The following is a 20,138-nucleotide window of genomic DNA, read 5'->3' on the forward strand; positions in this document are numbered from 1 at the left end:
GGCGTGTGCTTTTCTTGCCATGTCCTTACTTGTTTTTGGTATCGAGACCCTACTGGCTTCTGGAATTACTTTGCAACAGTTAACCTTTTCCCTTCTTTCCTGAAAGAGTTTGTCTAAGATTAGTATTGTGTACTCCATAAGTGTTTCATAAAATTCACCAGTGAAGCCATCTGGAGTTTTTCTCTTTTTTTTTTCTTTTTTTTTTTTTTAAAGATTTTATTTATTTATTCGACAGAGATAGAGACAGCCAGTGAGAGAGGGAACACAAGCAGGGGGAGTGGGAGAGGAAGAAGCAGGCTCACAGCGGAGGAGCCTGATGTGGGGCTCGATCCCATAACGCGGGGATCACGCCCTGAGCCGAAGGCAGACACTTAACCGCTGTGCCACCCAGGCGCCCCTGGAGTTTTTCTGATCTGAAGATTTTTAATTATTATTCAGCTAATTTCATAGGTCCAGGCTCTTCGAAGTTTTCTCTTCTGGTGAAAGGAGCTTGTGCTCCTTTTGTACTAGGAGTTTATTTTTCAAGGGATTTATCCATTTAATCTAAGTTCTTAAATTTATTTGGCATGAATGTGCTCATAGTGTTCCCCTAATTCCCTTCTAATGTCTGTAGAATCTGTAATTAATGGTCAGTACCCCTCTTCAATCTGATATTTATAATTTCTGCTTCTCTCTTGTTTCTCCCTAATCATGCTGGGTTGGGGCTTGTCAACTTCAGTTTTTCAAACAATTTCTTGTTTTTTATATCATTAATTCCATTTTGTTAATTTCTTTCCAATTAATTTGGGTTTATTGCTCTTGCTAGCTTCTTGGGGTAGGCGCTTAGATCACTCATTTTAGACTTGTGGTACATCTCATCCAAAGTATGGCTCCACACTGCATCCCATAAATTGTGATGTTTTGTTTTCATTACCATTTAGTTCAGAGTATTTTTATCTTTTATTTGTGATTTCTTCTTTGATTTATATTTTTATGTGGAAGTATGTTGCTTAATTTTCAAATATTTGGGAATTTTGCAGATACTATTTTGTTACTCATTTCTAATTCATTTATGTTCAGAAAGCATACTCTGTATGATTTTTGTCCTCTGACGTTTACTGAGACCTGTTTTACGGTCCAGCATCTAGCCTGTCTTGATGAATGTTCTGCATGTGGTCTGGAAGAACGGGCATCCTGCAGCTGGGGGGTGAGGTGTTCTGTAGTGTCAGAGCTGGTGGATTGTGCTCAAATCAGCTGTAGTCTGACTTTTTCTGGTTTTATCAGTTACTGAGAGACTATTAAAATAACCAATTGTAATTATAGATTTGTGTATTTTTCCTTTAGTCAGAATGAAGTCTGCTTGCTTATTTCCTGTGTTTTGAAGCCCTTTCATTAGACAAATATACATTTTGGATTATTCTGTCTAGCTGATGAATTGAGCCTTTTATCATTCTAAATGTCCCTCTTTATTTCTGTTAATATTCTTTGTCTTGAAATCTACTTGTCTCATTAACATAGCCACTCCTGCTTTTTTATGATTAATATTTGCCAGGCAAATTCTTACCCTCTTGTGTCTTAAAAAGTCCCTGGGGCATCTGGCTGTCTCGGTGGGGGAGCATGTGACTCTTGATGTTGGAATTGTGAGTTTGAGCTCTATGTTGGGTGTAGAGATTACTAAAGAATAAAATCTTTAAAATAAAAAAGGGGGGGCACCTGGGTGTCTTAGTGGGTTAAGTGTCTTACTCTTGATTTTGGCTCAGGTAATGATCTCAGGGTCTTGAGATGGAGCCCTGTATTAGGCTCTGCACGGGGCATGGAGCCTGCTTGAGATTCTCTCTCTCTCTCTGTCAAAAGGAAGGAAGGAAGGAAGGAAGGAAGGAAGGAAGGAGAAAGAAAGAAAGGAAAGAAGAAAGAAAGAAAGAAAGAAAGAAAGAAAGAAAGAAAGAAAGAAAGAAAGAAAGAAAGTCCATCTCTTGTAAAGAGCATATGGTTGGAACCTATTTTTAATTTATTCTGACGATCTTAGTTTGGGAATGTTTATTTACAATGAATGTTGATATAGTTGGATTTAGGTACCAGTCTTGCTATGTCTACTATTTGTAACAGATACTATTTGACCCTTCTGTGTTTTTTCCTTTTTTCTCTTTCTTCTTTTCCTGTCCTTCTTTTGAAGGCTGATTTTTCATTTGTGGTATTGTGTTTGCGTGTAAGATTTCTGATTGTGGGTTACGTTTTCCTACCTCTTTGTATGTTCAGTAATTTTTGACTGTAGTGGACATTGTGAATATGTTGTTGGAGATCAGTTTTGTTGTCTTCCTTTAGAGAGAGTTGGGTCTGATGTTGGGCTCACACCAGTTTGATCCTTTCAAGACTTTTTAAACTTTCTTAAGGCAGGTCTTGAGGAGCCCTGCTCCTTAGACATGGTCTTTTGTGGGGCGTTTTAGCTCAGTATCTGGGATGTTGAGCAAAGTCTTGAGCTTCGGGATGGTCAGAATTTCCACGTCTCCAGCTCTGTGCTGCCTCTTGTATCTGTTAAGTGCGTGGTTCCTTGGTGGTCGTGCACACCTGAGCATTTGCATTAAGAACCCACGTTCATTCACGGAGGTGTCCAGGGCCCTTGCACTGCTTTCAGCTTCAGCCCCCCCCGAGCTCCCATACTGACTGCAGGTTCCCTCAAGCCCCTGCTCTGACTCTTCCCTACTCTCTGTTGCCTGTGGATCTTTGCATTTTGTTATTTGTTGCCTGTGGTTTCTTGATTGGGAGCTTGCCTGACTTGAATGACAAATGGAACTTCTGGGGTTGGGGGGCTCTGAAGCTGTAAGGCTGAACCTCAGGCCAGCCTGTACTATGGCAGGCATGCAGCCTCAGAGATGGGCTGAAGGGACAGGCTTCCCCCAGCATGGCAGGAGACAGCAGCAGATTACCAGAAAGTTTGAAAATACGATTGTACCTAAGTTCTGTTGTTCCCCTGTAACTACTCAGTAGGTGAAAAATTTGGAGCTCAATATCACGTTTTACTTAGGGTCCTAGTCGGGAGATGGTGGCACAGTATCCAGACCCGGGGTCTCTGTGAAGCTCTGTTCCTTGTATTCCTCTCAGGTGCATTTCCATCAGTACAAACATTTTAGGACTTTTTCTCAAACCTGGCCAGGCACCTGTCTGTCAGACTTCAGCATCGATTTGGGCAATGCTTCCTAAACTTTAAGGACTTAGGGATCACCCGAGGATCTTGTTAAGATGCAAATTCTAATTTGGAGGTCTTGGGGGTGAGGCGCTCTGAGTTTGCTTCTGGTACCAGTTCTACACGGGGCTGGTGCTGTGGCACTGGGAGATCTCTCCAACTTGATGCGAGCATACATTAGAATATGGAATGGGGGCTTCTGGGTGGCTCAATGTGTTAAGCATCTGACTCTTGATCTCAGCTCAGGTCTTGATCTCAGGGTCGTGAGTTCAAGCCCTATATTGGATTCCATGCTGGACGCAGAGCCTACTTTAAAAACAAAAACACGAGAATATGGCATGGTTGTCCATTGGTTCCTAGACACATCACACTTCAAACAGTATCTGTCATTTCCTTCCTTGTTCGGTGTAGAAAGTTGGGATGTACTAAACCTAACATTCCTTATGTAAATGGGTCCAAAGCATGACTTCAAAGATCTACTTCTCCAAAATGTTTCTGCAATATTTTGGAAAGAATCACATTTACTGTAGACAGTAATTTGCTGTCCATCTGTCACCAAGTTAAAACATTTAGGGTTTTTATGTTGATTACTGTGTAATACTTCTGGCATTTTTCAGAATTTTATAATGACTATAACATAACATTTCAGTATGATCCTATTATGAACAAGGATAACAATTATTGTATTTACTCTTCCTGAATTATGGTAAGAGAAGAACAGTTGAGGAGTGACTGTTCTTGGGTGCCCATTGTACTGGGCACTGTGCTGGGGCATTTGTGGCAGCATCTCACTTCATCTTGTGCTTGAAAGCCCAGTGAGGTGGGTGCCTTGTCTGTTTGACATATGGAATAAAATATTCTGAGCCACTTTCTTGCCTCCCGGGAAATGATTCAAGGTGACACGTGCTAGAAAATAGCAGATGTTGATGTACAGCCTGTCCGTGTCTGACTCCAAAGTCTGTAGGTATTCTGCTACACCATTTTGTCTCTAAGATGGCCAGATTCAAAATTAGTGGGCAAGTGCATAGTACCCAATTTTTCTGTGTATGTGTCAGGTTTCCCCTGTCTATAAAATTTATAGAACAAAAAATGTAGAGAAAAAGTCTTAGTTTCCCAGGAGAATTTTTCATCCTGAAAGAATTTTCTGCTTACACTTTTCTAGAAACACACCCACGTATACTGTGAACCTTGCCTGTGTTCTGATTGAGCTGTGGCTCTCAGTCTGAAATACTAACTCAGCCAAGCAGGTTTTGCAAGACCCATGAAGAAGTCAGCTTTTCTGGCTGGTGAAAATGTGTATTTACCTCACGTGCAGGAGGCCAGTGACATTATAATTTCTTTACACATTATTTTTTAAAAGTGATCTTGCCTCTTAATTTTCTTTTTTAACAATGTTACTGTAGCAAAGAAGGGTATGGATTGTGACTTACAGGGTTTTTTTATTTTCAAAACAAGAAAGAACACAGAATAATGTAACCAATACCTGTGTTTCCATTAGAATTAACACATGTTGATATTAGATTATTTTCATGGTTTTTTTCCTGTTTTTAAAGTACACTTTCGGGGCGCCTGGGTGGCTCAGATTGTTAAGCATCTGCCTTCAGTTCAGGTCATGATCTCAGGGTCTTGGGATCGAGCCCTGAGTCAGGCTCCCTGCTCAGCGGGGAGTCTGCTTCTCCCTCTCCCTCTGCCTGTCCTGCTTGTGCTCTGTCTCTTTCTCTCTCTCGAATGAATAAAATCTTAAGAAATAAAGTACATTTTTATTTTTTAGATTTAGATTTACAGAAAAATTAGCACAGAAGACCCCCGTATCTTCTTCCCCCTGCTCACCGTTAATTAAAATCTTGGATGAATATTGTGTATTTATCACAGTTAGTGAACAAGTATTGATATATTACTATTATTAACCTAAATCTATACAGATTTCCTTAATTTTCCACTAATGTCCTCTTTCTGTTTAAGATTCCATCCAGGAAACCAGATTACCTTTGTCATGTCTTCTTAGGCTCACTCCTCTTGGCTGTGAAATTTTCTCAGACTTTACTTGTTTTTAATGACCTCGACAGTTTTGAGGAGGACTGGTCAGGTATACTTAGGGTGCTCCTTTACTGGGGTTTTTCTGATATTTCCCCACAATAAGACTGAGGTTATGGAGTTTGGGGCTACTGAAGGAAGACCACAGAGACATAGTGCCATTTTTATCACATCAAGGGCACGTCCTGTCAGCATGCTTATCGTAATGGCCGGTGTTGCCCTTGATCACCTGGCTGAGGTCCTATCTACCAAGTGTCTCTCTGTAGCGTTTTTCCTTTTTCCCCCCTTCCTTCCTGCCCTCTTTTGGAGGAAGTCACTGGGCACATAGCCCACACTTAGGGGGTAGGGGGTGTGCCTACCTCCCTTATGCTGGAGTGTCTATATAATTTATTTGGAATGCTTCTGCATGGGAGATTTGTCTCTTCGTAGCTTTTTAAAATAAATGAAATCAGATTTAGCAGTTTAAAAATCTAAATGTCTTGGGGCATCTTGCTGGCTCAGTTGGTGGAGTGTATGACCCTTGATCTCAGGCTTGTGAGTTCAAGCCCCATGTTGGTTGTAGAGATTACTTAAAAATAAAGTCTTAAAAAATATTTGGTATTATTAAAAATGAATACATATAGATTTGATTCATTTATTAACTTATATTCATATCATTTTAAATTCTACCTTGCATTTTTTTCTACTACAATTTTTCTGTATTGTTTATGCAAACTTTTGAAGGTCCATAAAACCAGAAAACTGCCTCCTGCCAGAGGTTTAAATAGTGGGTGTGTCCGGACCTCAGAAACCAGAGGTTGTCTTAGTAATTTTTAAATAAAGATGTATTCACTCAGAAGCAACCCAAGTATCCATCAGTAGATGAATGGGTAAAAAAAATATGGTGGGTGTATGTGTGTGTACACGTATTCAATGGAATATTATTCCGCCATAAAAAAAGTATGAGGTCTTGCCATTTACAACAACATGGATGGACCTAGAGGGTATTATGCTAGGTAAAATAAGTCAGAGTAAGGCAAATGCCATATGATTTCACTTACATGTAAAATATAAAAAACTAATGAACAGACAAAAAACAGACTCTTAAATACAAAGAATAAACTGGTAATTGCTGGAGGGGAGGTTAATAGAGGGGAGTGGGTGAAGTAGATAAAGGGGATTAAGGGTACAAGTGTCCAATTATAAAATAAATAAGTCACAGAGATGGAAAGTGCAGCATGGGGAACACAGTCAGCGATACCATGATAATGTTGTGTAGTCTCAGGAAGTGACCACACTTCCCACGGTGGGCATAGAGGAATGTATAGAATCGTTGAATCAATGTGTTGTACACCTGAAACTAATGTAACATTGTATGTTAGTTGTACTTCCAATAAAAGATAAAGGCAGATTACAAAATTGGCAGACAGGGGAGGAGAAAGAATGTACTCAATTACAAATGGAGTTTTCCCCCAAGCATCTTTGATCATCTTTGATTTGCTTGATAAAATATATTCTGTGTAGGCAAAAATTCCCTTTCATGGGGGGCAGGTGTCTGCTGAGGAGTGTGCACCTTTCCTGAATGTTCCGATGAGGTGAGTGTCCAGAGTGCTCTAAACAGCACCTCATCAGTGCTCTAAATTGAATGTTGATGACATTGTCTATTCAGAAGATGTAAGTAATTATCAGTGGATTGTTATTCCAAGGCCATAGTTCTGTATATATACATCTGTGCATATTATTATGTATTTTAGGATGAGAATGTGGCACTTTGGTTTGTGGCTTTTGAAAATGGTGCATAATCTGAGGTTACCTCATTGCAGTGGTTGCTTTGTTATCTTCTAAGTGGAAACTTCATGCCCTCAGTAATGAGCTGTATTAGTCATTTCATGTTTTTGTGCCAAGTATAGGAAGAATGAACTGGAAAACAAGCCATCTTAAATCCTAGAACAATAGATAGGTAATACTAGGAAATGCCCATTTCAAACATAGTCTTGGAATTACTGACTTTGTAACTTGTTACCGTTAGGGTACATGCCTGTCTATTTTTCAGTATTATAGAAAATGTATTCACTGTAGAGAATCCTTTCTGATGTTAGAGGTATTCTGTGCTCTAGTTTTGGAAAGAGATCTTAAAGCCGCCTCCAGACTGCACAGTGCTTTGTGGTTTCCAGATCATCTTCCTATGTGCGATCCCATATAAGTCAGAAACGGGAAGTCCAAGCAGCCCCGTGTGCTTGGGTTGCAAGGGTGTGTGGTGTCAGCAGGGAGCAAGCAGACTGACAGGGCATAGAGTTAAGGGACAGACCACGGGGATGTTACAGGGCATCCTTTCTCCCCTGAAAACGTGGCACATTTTGTTTAGAGATTACTGTGGAATGGGAGGCGCTGGCCCACTTGGCGTTTGTACTGAAGTTGTCAGGGTGTGGCTGTGCCTAGGTGTGCTTTGGCTACATGTGGTTTCACTGAAGGAAAGGTGTGTGGAGATGGGAGCATCCTGAAGATGCCGGGCTTTGACTCTCGGATGAGTCTGTCAGGATCTGATTGGAGAGATCACAGCACCTTTCTTCCCCAGCTGTCGGTGTTGCGAACGATGCTCTTCTGAGGCCGCGCTCACCTTTGATGAGTGATCATCAGCTTTAATAACCAGCTTACTCCTGCTCTTTCCAGTCTCGGTGCCCATTGTAATTAATACCTTAGATCTGTCAGTTAACTCCCAGCCACATGGCTGGTCATCTAGTCCGGTTGTCGTGGATATGTAAGTAGGGGTAGGCTTTGAAACTGCAAAAATGAAAACTTCTCGAGGCCTCGTGGATACTCAGACCCCCACCTGACAGGTCTTCCTGTGTTCTCGTGGATGGTGATGATGCAGAACAGTAGCTCCCACTGTTGGATATCACTGTTACTGTTTAGCCCAGCTCAGGTGTGACCTCTTGAGCCATTTTTCTCCCAGGCCAGGACCCCTCTGCCCTCTTCAAACTGCACTTAGCCTTCCATGTCCATTCCAGAGGCTTACCTCGTTTCCTTGTAGCTTGTGTCTCTCCTTGGGCTTGGGAGGACACGGCCCTGCGTGCTGTGCACCTCCATTGTCCCGAGTGTCTCCCTCCCGGAAGATGCTTAAGAACATCACCGTCATGGTCAGCAAGCATGTGTATTGCAGTAGCTTTTCGGATACCACTGTCCCAAAGATCAGAGCCTCACTTCCGAGAGCTTGGAGGTAGGAGGCAGGTGGGCTTTAGTGAGAGTGGGCAGACAAGACAGCTCCTGGATCGCCTCCTCCTTAAATAGGTACTTTCCACTTACAAATGCACCTTGCTGTCTAAACATGGGACCCAAAGACATTCTGGTCAATTCCTCATGATCCAGTCTCCTGCCTGTTGCTCTCCAAAGCTCAGGTGCCGCATAGGTTTGAATGGAATGGTATCTCTAGTGGCCTGAATTACCAACCAGAGTACAGATAACAGGATAATTGTGCCTTTGTTGTACCAGGAACCAACAGTGCAGTTTCCAAGTTGACAAACATAATCCAGTAGAACAGTATGCAGCTTTTTATATCCTGATTGGCTGTGTGACTGTATTTGCTTCTCTTTTCCCTTCTTCAGCCTTCTTTGTAGAGAGTGGTAGGACATGGCTGAGTGGCTAAGTCTTGTTCAGGCTTTTTCCGGCCACATCTATAATCCATTTGAGCAGAGTGTGACAACCTGTAGCCATGTTAAAACCAGGATGAATTTGGTTAAATTACCACCCAAGAGTAATCTCTGGTAGTCATCATCAGTTTGATCTACCTAGTTTTATCAGTGTTTGATGACAGCTTAAATTAATATCTCAAGTACAGATGTGCAGCCAAACAGTGGGTCATCTTATCACTATGAGTAGTCAGAATGTTTGAGTAGAAGATAGCTTTTTTTTTTTTTAGGTTTTATTTATTTATTTGGTGGTCAGAGAGAAACAGAGAGAGAGAGCACAGGCAGGGGGAGTGGCAGGCAGAGAAAGAAGCAGACTCCTCGCTCAGCGGGAAACCCCATGTGGGACTTGATCCCAGGACCCTGTGATCATGACCTGAGCTGAGGGCAGACGCTTAACCGACTGAGCCATCCAGGCGTCCCAAGTAGAGGATAACTTTAAAAAATAACTTTTCTCCTTATGACGAAATAATGCCTTGTGTAGAGAATTTCAATCATATAGAAAATATTTAAAGGAAAACTTTTTAAAAATCATTTGTAAACCCTCTAGAGTTACGACTCTTAAATATGTTGGTGTTTGGGCACCTGGCTGGCTCAGTTGATAGATCCTGTGACTCCTGATCCTCAGGGTCGTGAGTTCGAGCCCCACGTTGGACGTAGAGCTCACTAAAAAAAGAAAAGAAAGAAAATGTGGTGTTGTCCTTGCTGTGTGTGTGTGCATGTACATCTGGTAATAGGGATTATATGTTTTGTATTCTTTTATTAAAAGTTAGTGTGCAGGGAACATTTTCCCTTCGTCAATAGTGAGTGAGTGAGTTTTTATAGTAAAAGAAGAGTTTTCCTTGTAATGCCACCGCTGCCTTCCGTCAGCTTCACGCTTTTCCAAGTGCTTTCCCACACCTCTTTTGTGACCGTGGTGCAGAGTGTAGAGCGCGAAGGTGACTCTGGGCGTCCTCAGAGGCCCTGCTCCATGTCCTCACCAGGATCACCAGTGGGGATGGCTGGGAACATTGGATTGTACTGAGCATGTTTCATTAACGTTTTCACAACTCGGTGTTTGGTTAGAAGTAGAGTCACGCGTGTGTGCAACGGTGCTTTGAGTGTGTTTAATGGTTTGAGATTTACGGCATTCTGTAAGCTGGACAGCACCTTACTTTATCTCTTCATGTCATCTTGCGGCCGAGGCCCAAGAGGCTGGATAGGAGGAGGCCACGGGAAGCCCCAGATTTGTCTTCATGCCTGCTGTTTGAAGAGCTTATTCCATTTTCCTGCCCTAAGATAGAAAAGGAACATAATTTTCTGAATTTTTCTCAGCTTTCTTTCTCCTTTAATATAATGATCACGTGCTCACCTCCCCAAAGCTGCCTTTGTGTGTTCAGTCCCACCTTTACCTGTCCTTTCCTGTGTGGACACTGCTTTATTCCTCTGTGCTCCCTCTGTGCTGTTCCCTCACTTTTCGAGGGGACCGTAAGTGCCTGCAGGGGAGTACTCCTCGGCCTAACGAGCGCAGGCTCCCTGCAGAGAGCTTGGGTCCCCGAGTGGATTACTAGAAACCTGGATCTCTGTCCCACTGTGCCACCGCTGAGCCGCAGCGTAAATCAAAATTCATCTTCATCAGGGTTCACTCTTTGTAAAATAAAATGCTTTTCTTTTTTCCCTTTTCTCTCCTATTCTTTCATCATCTTAACCTCCTTTCTCTTCTCTCTCCGTGGTTGCTGTGGGCTAACGCTGGGCTTTACTTTGCTTGCAAGGAGTATTCAGTCCTAAAGAGGCTGCTTTTCTACCTGAGAAGAAATTTGGACTTGGAAGCGTTGTGGGAAGGACCTGATTGCAGTTTCATCGCCCTCACCTGGGATTTTTGTGCCTGTGACCTACTCTGGGATGGTGTGGAGGGTGCAGAACTGTGGAAAGCCTGGGCCCTGTGCAGTGTGGGTGGCAGGGAGGTCCCCAGCATTGTGGATGGGCTGCTGGCCACTCCACAGGATCCCCACAGGAGCGTTACCCTGGGAGCTCCTCCTGCCCCAGGGCCTGACACTTGGCTCAACTCCGAGTCTCCAGTTGTCAACCACTGTGAGTAGCTGGGCCTTCCAGGAGTGTGGACCTCATGCGATTCAAGCACTGATTGTTTAAAACCAAAAAAGTCATTAGATTTAGGCCTAGAAGGAACTTTAAATTTAAAGATCACCTAGTGGTCATCTGAATGCTTCATGTTTTACAGCTGAGGAGAACTCAGACTTAGGGGGTAAAGGGGTTTGTCATACAGCTGACTTGTGCAGAACCAGGATGGCAGACAGTGTGCCACTGACCTTGGCCTGGCACTTTTGCTAGTGAGCTGTCAGGGGCCACGACCCGGAGAGCTGGTGTATCTGACTGCTGTGACATGCTGAAGTAGCCCCAACTCTGTGAAGGTGCTAGTTTTGTTGCTCGAAGCTTCTGCATTGAATTCTGGGTGAATACAGATGAGGCCCCAGGCCTGAAGCCTTGGCAGTGATTTGCTATCCCATCACCTTCCTTTTAGCAGTTTCCATTGTTGTTTCTAAGTGACATTCTGATCATACATCATCCAAGTGAAATACCACGAGCGTCGCTAAATACTCTTACCGATCTTTCAGTTGTGATTTATTGGTCTGAGGGGAGTGTCCAGACTCGGGGGCTATGGATTTCCCTGAGTAATTTCCAGGTTGCAGCATTGTAAGAGTCAAGTCCAGTGAGGTGGGCCCGGCCCCTCCTGTGCCCAGGTCTCTTGCTCCAGGTGACTCTGCACAGGCCAGACCATGTCTTTGGCGTTGCGATCTGTTGCATATTTCTACTTAGTCTTTATTTGCCAAGTTGAGGTGCTGGAAGGATTCCAAGAGCAAGCGGGTGATAGCAGACAACTGAATGCAGCCATGTCTTTCCATGAAAACTGCTTTTCTTGGCTTTCTCCCAATGATGGTAGGTTGCCAAGAGAAAATGCTTTTGGCTTTACAAATGATATGGCCATACTCTGGGTTAGTTCTGGTTCTTTATGTCATTGAAAAGAATGAATATTTCTGGCCCTTTAATTATTTGGCAAATTTTTGCCCACAGTGTATGAAATTGCGTTGTCTTTACATGCCTTCTGTGAATCTGTGGCTTCATGTGTTTGCCAGCATGTGAAGGAACAGACTGGACCCTTCAAGCTAGTGAACGTGTTGGGCGGGGTTGAAGCCACATCAGGATGGAGCACTTGGGGCTGTGTCATGGCCAGCTTACAGGTGGGAGTCCCCTCAGTTTCTTTGTTTGTAGGCATATTCTTCTGTGTTTTGGTTTAAATTCCAGCCCAGAAAGTTTAGGCTTGGATGTGCTGATACTACATTGCTACTGCTTATGATATATATTAAGATTGACATGAACATTCTGAGTATTGTTTTTAAGGCTAGAAAACAATCCGAAGTGAGAACTGGAAATGTTTGTGGTTTCCTCGGACAGCTTGAAAACAGTTGCCCATTGCAGGTATTGCTACAACTGGTAAATGCACGGGATGGGGTTTGTCACAAGTTTATTCCATGTTTCTCTGAAAATGTCTCATAGTCCATTGTCAGTGTCTCCAGCTGGCCTCTCCCTCTGATCTTACCTGTCTGAATCACTCACCACCATCACACATTCTCTGAAAAACATTGATTTATTTTGTTATTACCCTAAGCATACTTCTGAAAGAAATCCTATCTAACGTGAAACATTCCTCCTCAAACCAAGCGATAGCAATGTCCTAGCCAACACCGATAGTACAACATCCTCTTGATGTTTTACATCTGTGGGTTTGTTTAATCTTCTCTCAACTCTAAGAGGAGGTGCTGTTACGTCTATTTTAGAGACAGTACAGCCAAGGCACAGAGAGGTGTCAGTACGTTGCCCAAGATCACACAGCTCACCCTTAGCAGAGAGCTACCCTCAGACCAGAGTCCGTACACTTAACTACAGCTTGCTGCTTGTCCAAATGAAATCCCATTTATACCTGTGTTCCACCTGATATGCTGTATTCCTCAGCTTTCTGGGCCCCCCTGTCCTCATCCACAAAGGGATACGTTTTGACCAGATATTCTTTGAAGACTTTGCACTTGAAAATTCTAACCTGTCCACTTGTCCCTACTAAGGTCATATTCTGTTTCCTTTCTGTGTGTTTTTTGACCAGCATCAGTAACGTCCCCCTGAACAGTACTTCCTCTGATTGCTGTGCTGTGTAGTGTGGTTTTAAGTCTGTGTCAAGGTGCGAGGAAAACTGCTGAAGATTCAGCTCTTGAAAAAAGAACACGTTTAGTGGTCTCATCGAAACCACATGAAACTCCGCATTTGTTGCCACGTAAAGCATTTCTGAAGGCCTGGCTGACTCTAAGTAAAATCATGCAGAGGGAGCCTCTGCCTTCTCTCCTGTCCCAGATATTCTTAGCCGGTCACACAGCATCGTCCCCATCAGGCTTTTAGCTCATAAATGGTTATGATCTGATCCTTCCTGAGAGTATATGTTGAAAAGAAGATGTTTGGAGATGAAAACTGGGGAGAGTTCATTTGTGAGGGTGATGGTTTACATGAGTGGTTGACATCTTGGGACAGGAGACTTGTCTACTGGAAAAGGCCCATGTGTGGCAAGGGTGTGTGAGATGTGGGGAGAACCTGCCCTTCCCTGAGACTGGAGAGGGACGGGCAGTGAGGAGTATCCTTCCCTGAGGGCAGGCGTCCTTAACCTTTAAGGGATACCAGGGAGCAAGAACATGGATACTTGGCTTGCCCCTATTGCAGAAACCTGTTTTGAGAGGAAATTTCTGCTGTCAGTGTTATTTTTCTTTAAACCCCGCTAGTTAGTTTAGTTTACTACCTTATTTGATTAGGTGAGCAGTAAAGATGTTCTTAGGGTCAGTGTAGTGGAGAGAATCTTGCTGTTTTGGGGGGAGCACAGAGCTTGTTTTTTTAGTGCTGTATGTTGATGGTTGTCATACCGTGACACAAGTACAAAGTGATGGTTGTCATACCGTGACACAAGTACAAATTGAAGGGGCGCCTGGGTGGCACAGCGGTTAAGCGTCTGCCTTCGGTTCAGGGCGTGATCCCGGCGTTACAGGATCGAGCCCCACATCAGGCTCCTCCGCTATGAGCCTGCTTCTTCCTCTCCCACTCCCCCTGCTTGTGTTCCCTCTCTCGCTGGCTGTCTCTATCTCTGTCAAATAAATAAACAAAAAATTAAAAAAAAAAAAAAAGTACAAAATGAAAATATTTGTCCCTCATGCTGAGGTCAGCAGAGGAGGCGGTTTGCAGTCACTGCTGACCACTGAGGCCGATAGGTCCGTGTTTCGTTGCACCAATGGGAAGCCCTGGGGGTGGGGGGGGGCACAGCCTGGAGCCTTGCACCAAAGCCAAGGCTTTGCTGGCCCAGTGGATGTAGCACAGAGGACCTGCTTTACAGCCAGGCCAGGCTCCCGCGTATGCTGTGATGCCACCCAGAGCTATGATCCTCCTGTGAAAGCAGCCCCCAAGGGCATGGTCTCATCGTGCCTAAATTCAGCATGGCCGGCAGGCTGCCTGTCTGCTCTGACCTCTTGTCTGTTGTGATGGGTATTTAGACTATAGAAGGGACACTATTCCTGCTGCATTTCCCAGTGCCCCTCCAGCCCATGGTGACTGGCCCCCAGTTCTTCAGATGCATCTGCTTTCAGGGCCAATGTTGGGATCTCTGTTGTTCTGAGCAGCTTTGTGATGCAGTAGTCTCTTAGAGGGTTCATTTATTTGGTTCCTTCCCCAGATACTAAGTAAGCACCCACTATGTGCTAGGGCCCAAGAACACAGAGGAGATGCAAGTTCCAGGAAGGCAAGTTTTATCCTGGTTTTATGCCAAAGACGGATTTAGGGTGAACTGTCATAAATATTATTATGACAAATAATGCTATAGACTTATGTAGTGTTTTGTCCTTTCCACAGCATATCTGTAGTACATGTCTGTGACAGTAGAAAGAGAGGCATCGGCTGTCCTGTCCTTCTGTGGACGGCTGTCACTCACCTCCTTGCCAGACAGCTCAGGACTTCAGCAGGTTTCGATTGATGGGCCTGATACTGTTCCCACAGTTTCCTTCAGACACTCTGTTTCAGTAGTAAAGGCTAGTGTAGGTGTTGTTCAAGTTTCTCCACCCCCCATTGTTTATTTATTTATTTATTTGAGAGCGCGTGTGCACATCCACAAGCTGGGGGAGCTGGGGGAGAGGCAGAGGGAGAAGCAGGTTCTGCGCTGAGCCAGGGAGCCCGACGTGGTACTTGATCCCAGGACCCTGGGATCATGACCTGAGCCGGAGGCAGACGCTTCACTGACTGAGCCACCCAGACGTCTACCCCTTGTTCAGGTTTCTTGAACTAAACTCTAAAGAGATATTTTCTGTTCGGATCTCGTGCTTTAGAGCCCTCCTTTGCCTAATACGTAATCCACATCCCTGTGTGGTGGGGGTGGGTAGGCCTCTGGATCTGGCACTAGAAATTTTCCCTCCTTCTTACCTAGTTTGTGCTTTCCTGTGCACAGAGACTGCCATCTACATGTCTTACTTTCTTGTTGAAGTGAGAGTCACAGACAACAGAATGAGTAGGTATTCCAGTGAGTGATCCACCTGGTTACAGGAATGTTCTCTCATGGGAGAATGTGGTAGACCCATAAGGCATTATTTAATGTAGATTTCATTATACGAGAACTTGCCCTTTTTTAGGTACTTAAATCGTCTGCTTTTCCTATTTCTTGAGATTGAGCTTGAATTCAATGCTTAAAGGAGCTCCAGAAGAATAGAGTTGACATGTGTGGGCTGTTGCTGAATGAGGCAGAATATAAATATTAATTCCATAGGCTTTAATTTTTTTGTACATTATATAAATTTTACCGTCAGTTGAACCGTTGCCTATTTCTGCTGTTCTGCCTTTAGAATTTTATTGAAAATATTACATGGTAGTTCTCTAGCAGCCTTATGCCAGATCCTGATAAACTTCAGTTGCAAATAAAGCCAAGTTTACACAATTGTTATCAAGTAACTGTTGGGAAATTAGAACAAATATGTAGATATTTATTAATTGGAATTAGACACTTTGATTTTACAACTTCAGTATGAGCCTTGTTGCTAAAAATGTGTGTTAGCCTCGACTCCGGACCACATGTATTCAGTCTGATCAGAGGAGAATAAATGTAGACCAGGAATTCAGAAATCTACAAATCTCTAGAAGCAGATCGCTTTTACCCCAAACTGCAGCCTGGGACTGGAGAGTAGCCTTCAGTTCTACCAGGTTCTGTCAAGACAGGCTAAGACGGGGCGGGGGGGGGGGGTGTAGCTGGCGGCGGCCCTTTGTGGGACTGTCCGTTGGTTTTCCTGTTCACCCTGACTGGTTAGGGTCAGCCTGGGGCTGGCTCTGGAACAGAGGGAGCAGAGCCTGACCCCCCACAGGTATCTTGGACTCACTGTGCTTGATCTCTGGAGGTGTGTGTTGTCAGGATGACATTTTCCCGTTTTTTAAATGTATAGTCCCTTGTGAGCTGGACATTGCTTACCTACCATCTGTGATCTTTGACTTTACCTTGGTTCTTGCCCTGTGAGGATCAAAACCACGTCGAGATAGTTTTCTTCATTGTTGATTGGATGGTCAAGAAGAAAAAGTGACAAGAAATCTGTCAGAGTGGGACGCCTGGGGCGGCTCAGTCAGGTAGACATCTGCCTTCAGCTCAGGGCATGATCTCAGGGTCCTGGGATCGAGTCCCATATTGGACTCATTGCTCAGCAGGGAGCCTGCTGCTCCCTGTGCTTGCCACTCCTGCTTGTGCTCTCTCTCCGACAAATAAATAAATAAATAAAAATCTTAAAAAAAAAAAAAGAAAGAAAGAAATCTGTCAGAGTACATCAAACACTCTGAAACATTTGGTTCAGCCAGTTAGAAAGTGCTTTGCCCAGAGGCTCACCAGGCAAGTAGTACCCAACTGAGCAGACCACCTACCCACCGCATTTTCACCCTGGCAAGACAGTTCTAGAAATGGGTTTTTCAAAAACAGGCTGGATGAACTTTGAGACTCACAGAACTCCTTTGGGAGTTCATTGGCCTCTTGATGTTTACTTCTCTCTGCACCAAAGGGGTGACAGTCTTGAACGGGTGCGAATAGGAGGACAGTTACTTCTCCTTCCCACCCTCTAGCTGCTGCCCACTTTGGTTTGTTGATGCTAGAAACTTCCACAACAACATTGATTTTCTTGTTTGTTGGATTGGTGGCTCTAAAGAGTGCACTCTGTGGCGTGTGGGAGAGTTGCATCTACACGTGCTCAAGACCGGGCATGGCTCACAGCAGGCACCTCAGGAAGTCCTGGCCAGCCGCGAGGACAGGGCAAATTCATGGAGGCGTGAATGGTGCACATGCCTTCTAGCATACGTGGTCCTAGGTAAAGAAACTTTAAATGAAATCTAAGAAGTAGAAATCCTAACTATTTTTTTTCTGCAAATTCGTGGGCCTTTACGAACAGGGTTTGATTTTATTCAATAAAACAATTTCTGAGAGAAATAATTACTGCATGGAGTTAATTTGGGGTAATATTTTTTGAAAATACAAGTTCTTGCTTCAGTCCTTCAAAGTTTCAGGTAACACCTGAAGGAACCTAGTCGAGAATCAGAAATGCCCGTTACGTTAAGTTTCCTGAGCTACCTTGTCGCTTTGGTTAAATCCTCTGAACTGAAAGTTGAGTGTAATTATTGGGCTTTTGAGATTTTGTTTTTGTTTCAGTTACTCAGGTTGAATTTGAAATTCAATTGAATTTAAATTTGTTTCCATTCACTCAAGGGAAGCAAATAGGGCAAAAGTGGCAACTGGAATGTGTTCAGTTTCAAAAAGGTGAAAATGTCAGCCGTGACGGCCATACCTAGAAGCCACCTGCGCATGTGAACGTGCTCAGGAACAAGCTCTTCTTGCTTATACTGGTTTGTCTTTATTTGTGTTTTTATGTGGACATTTCAGTTGAAAAAGGTCAGCTGTGGTGAGCGTTGGTTTGTTTGCAACCTAAAATCTTAGAGCTGAAAGAAATAATGTCATTATTCTTGTTGAAGACACTCTGCGTACAGGTGAGGTCAGGGTCCGTAGGAGGAGTGAATGGAAGTTGCACGGCGGCAGCGGTTCCCGGTCCGTGTGGGGTCGGCTGGGAGAGCCGAGCCATGGTTTCTTGATTGCGGGGAGCGCTCTTCCCTAGGAGGTCCTCCCTCAGGGGACCCTTCCTCCCATTTTCCAAACATCAGACTCACCAAGACACCAGAGGAGTAGAGCGAGCACTAGGCAATAGGTAGCGTATTAGAGCTTTGAGGAAAAGCATGGGCAGGCAACCAGAGAAGCCAGTCTCTCCGGAGTGGCCGGCGGGGCAGGGTGTCGCTGCAGGGCTCCTGAGCTCACTGCCGTACCGTCATGGGCGGACGGGAGCTGGGGGGAGGCATAGATGGGGGTTCCTCCTTCCTGTTCATGCCTTTAGCTACTGTGTGTTTTATTTTATTTCACTAATTAAAAAAAATAACTTCTTTATGGCGCACTCAGACTTGTGATATTAAAGAAGATAGTAAAGCAGCCCCCACACCTGTCACCTAGTTAGAAGTTAGCAACATACGGCAGTAGCTTTTCATCTAGGCCCCCCTCTCGCCGCTACCCCTTGTCTCCTGGGATTATTTTAAAGTGAATCCCAGGGGTCATGTCATTTCTTTGTCAACATGCCACTGGGTAGTTTGAGCTAATGGAAACAAAGTTTCAATCTGATGGGGGAACTTGAAAGAAAGTAGTTACTCAGGGAGTCGTTCAGGATCAAACTCAAGGAACTCCCCTTTGTCAGTGATTCTGGAAGCTCTTGTTTTCCAGGTGATTTCCTTCATATGTTGCTGCCGCTGTCGGGGCATGGGGGTGTGAGGGTGAGGAGTACGGCTGGGGTGAGGGTGGAAAGGCGCTGGCTCTTGGGATGGTGGTTAAGGAGGAGCAGGCAGAGCGGTTGGGAGCGGCTTCTTGCCCTTCTGCCTTTAGTGTGCAGCCGTTAGAGCAAGTTGCTCTGTTCATAATCCAAACGGAACCTGGAGAATGAGCCTTCAATTTGTAATTAAAATGAGGGTTTCACAAGAATTAATGATTTTTTGCTTCAGTGGGTCAAAGGTGAGCATTTCTGAGGCCTTTCTTGTATGACATGTGACAGCTCACGTTGCCTCTTTCTGTTTCAGATGGGAATGACTGGTAACACAAGTCCATTCGGACAGCCCTTTAGTCAAACTGGAGGGCAGCAAATGGGAGCCCCTGGAGTGAACCCCCAGTTATCCAGCAAACAGAGCATGGTCAATAGTTTGCCTCCCTTCCCTACAGACATCAAGAATGCTTCAGTCACCAATGTGCCAAACATGGTAAGTTGTCCTTGGCCCTCAGGCTCTGGTCTCCAGGGGGTGCTTTGGCGTGTGGAGTGTGTCATGCTAACTGTGGAGATCTGCAGCTGGCCGTGTGTCATGGGTGACAGGAGAAGAGAAGTACTCACAAGGAGCCCTCTCTCGGTGAGTTTGCACTTCCTTTGATGAGCTGGCAGCCGGAGGCTGGGTATCGGTGGCTCAGCCGGTCCTCCCCGCTCCTCCCCGCTCCCTCTGTGCCAGAGGAGCTTCATGGCAGTGGTGGAGCAGTAGAGAGCTGGGCTTTTCTCACACTTCCTGTTCGTGCTTCAGGCTGTCCAGAGAAGCCCATCGAAGGGCCTTTATCTCCGAGAACCATAGTGTGCCTGGGAGATGAGCTGTTGTGTCCATCTTGATAGAGGGTTTCACGTGTGTTTCTTCTTCCTGAAATTTCCTGCCTGTAAGAGAAGCTAGTCTTGGAACCTCCTAGCCTAACTAACCAAGATAGGAATGGGAAAATAGCTCCTTTTGCCCTGCAAAATGGAATCTTTTAAAATTCCAAACCCTGAGGGGCAAGTGTGTTCTTTTGTCAGACTTCACTGTGCCTTTGGTTGTCGGTCGAGGCCAGCTGTCTTCTTCCCCGGGCTTGTTGCTGGGGACCTGCCCGCCCTTCTGAGCTGCCATCCACGTAGTTTGTGCAGTAGCGGTTTTGAAAGGCTCAGAAGAAAGCTGGGGATTATATTCAGAAAAGCATCATCATCATTGGTTTGTCTTTTGATTTTTAAAAACTTTTTCTTTATCTTATCTATGAAGATACCACAGAGAATTCCTGTATATCTGTCACTTGGCTTCTCCTGATGTTAGCATCTTATGTAACCTTGGTACAGTTGTCACAACTAAGAAATTGACATTGCTTGCAATACTTA

General features: G+C 44.4%; 1 protein-coding gene across 5 annotated transcripts in view; it reads left to right on the forward strand.

The window, feature by feature from the left end:
* The window catches only part of CREBBP (CREB binding lysine acetyltransferase), a 123,044-nt gene that overhangs the window by 35,625 nt on the left and 67,281 nt on the right, over positions 1-20,138 (forward strand). For 4 of the 5 annotated variants that reach the window (XM_045784439.2, XM_087871016.1, XM_087871008.1 and 1 more), the window contains exon 3: positions 19,060-19,236. The exons of the other annotated variant lie outside the window; for it this stretch is intronic. In XM_045784439.2, the coding sequence (XP_045640395.2) occupies positions 19,060-19,236 (177 nt within the window). The remainder of the gene's footprint in view (positions 1-19,059; positions 19,237-20,138) is intronic. 5 annotated transcript variants of the gene reach the window in all.

This window comes from Ursus americanus, chromosome 2, assembly GCF_024610735.1.
Source record: "Ursus americanus isolate L20-20 chromosome 2, mUrsAme1.1.p, whole genome shotgun sequence".
NCBI classification, from domain to species: Eukaryota; Metazoa; Chordata; class Mammalia; order Carnivora; family Ursidae; genus Ursus; species Ursus americanus.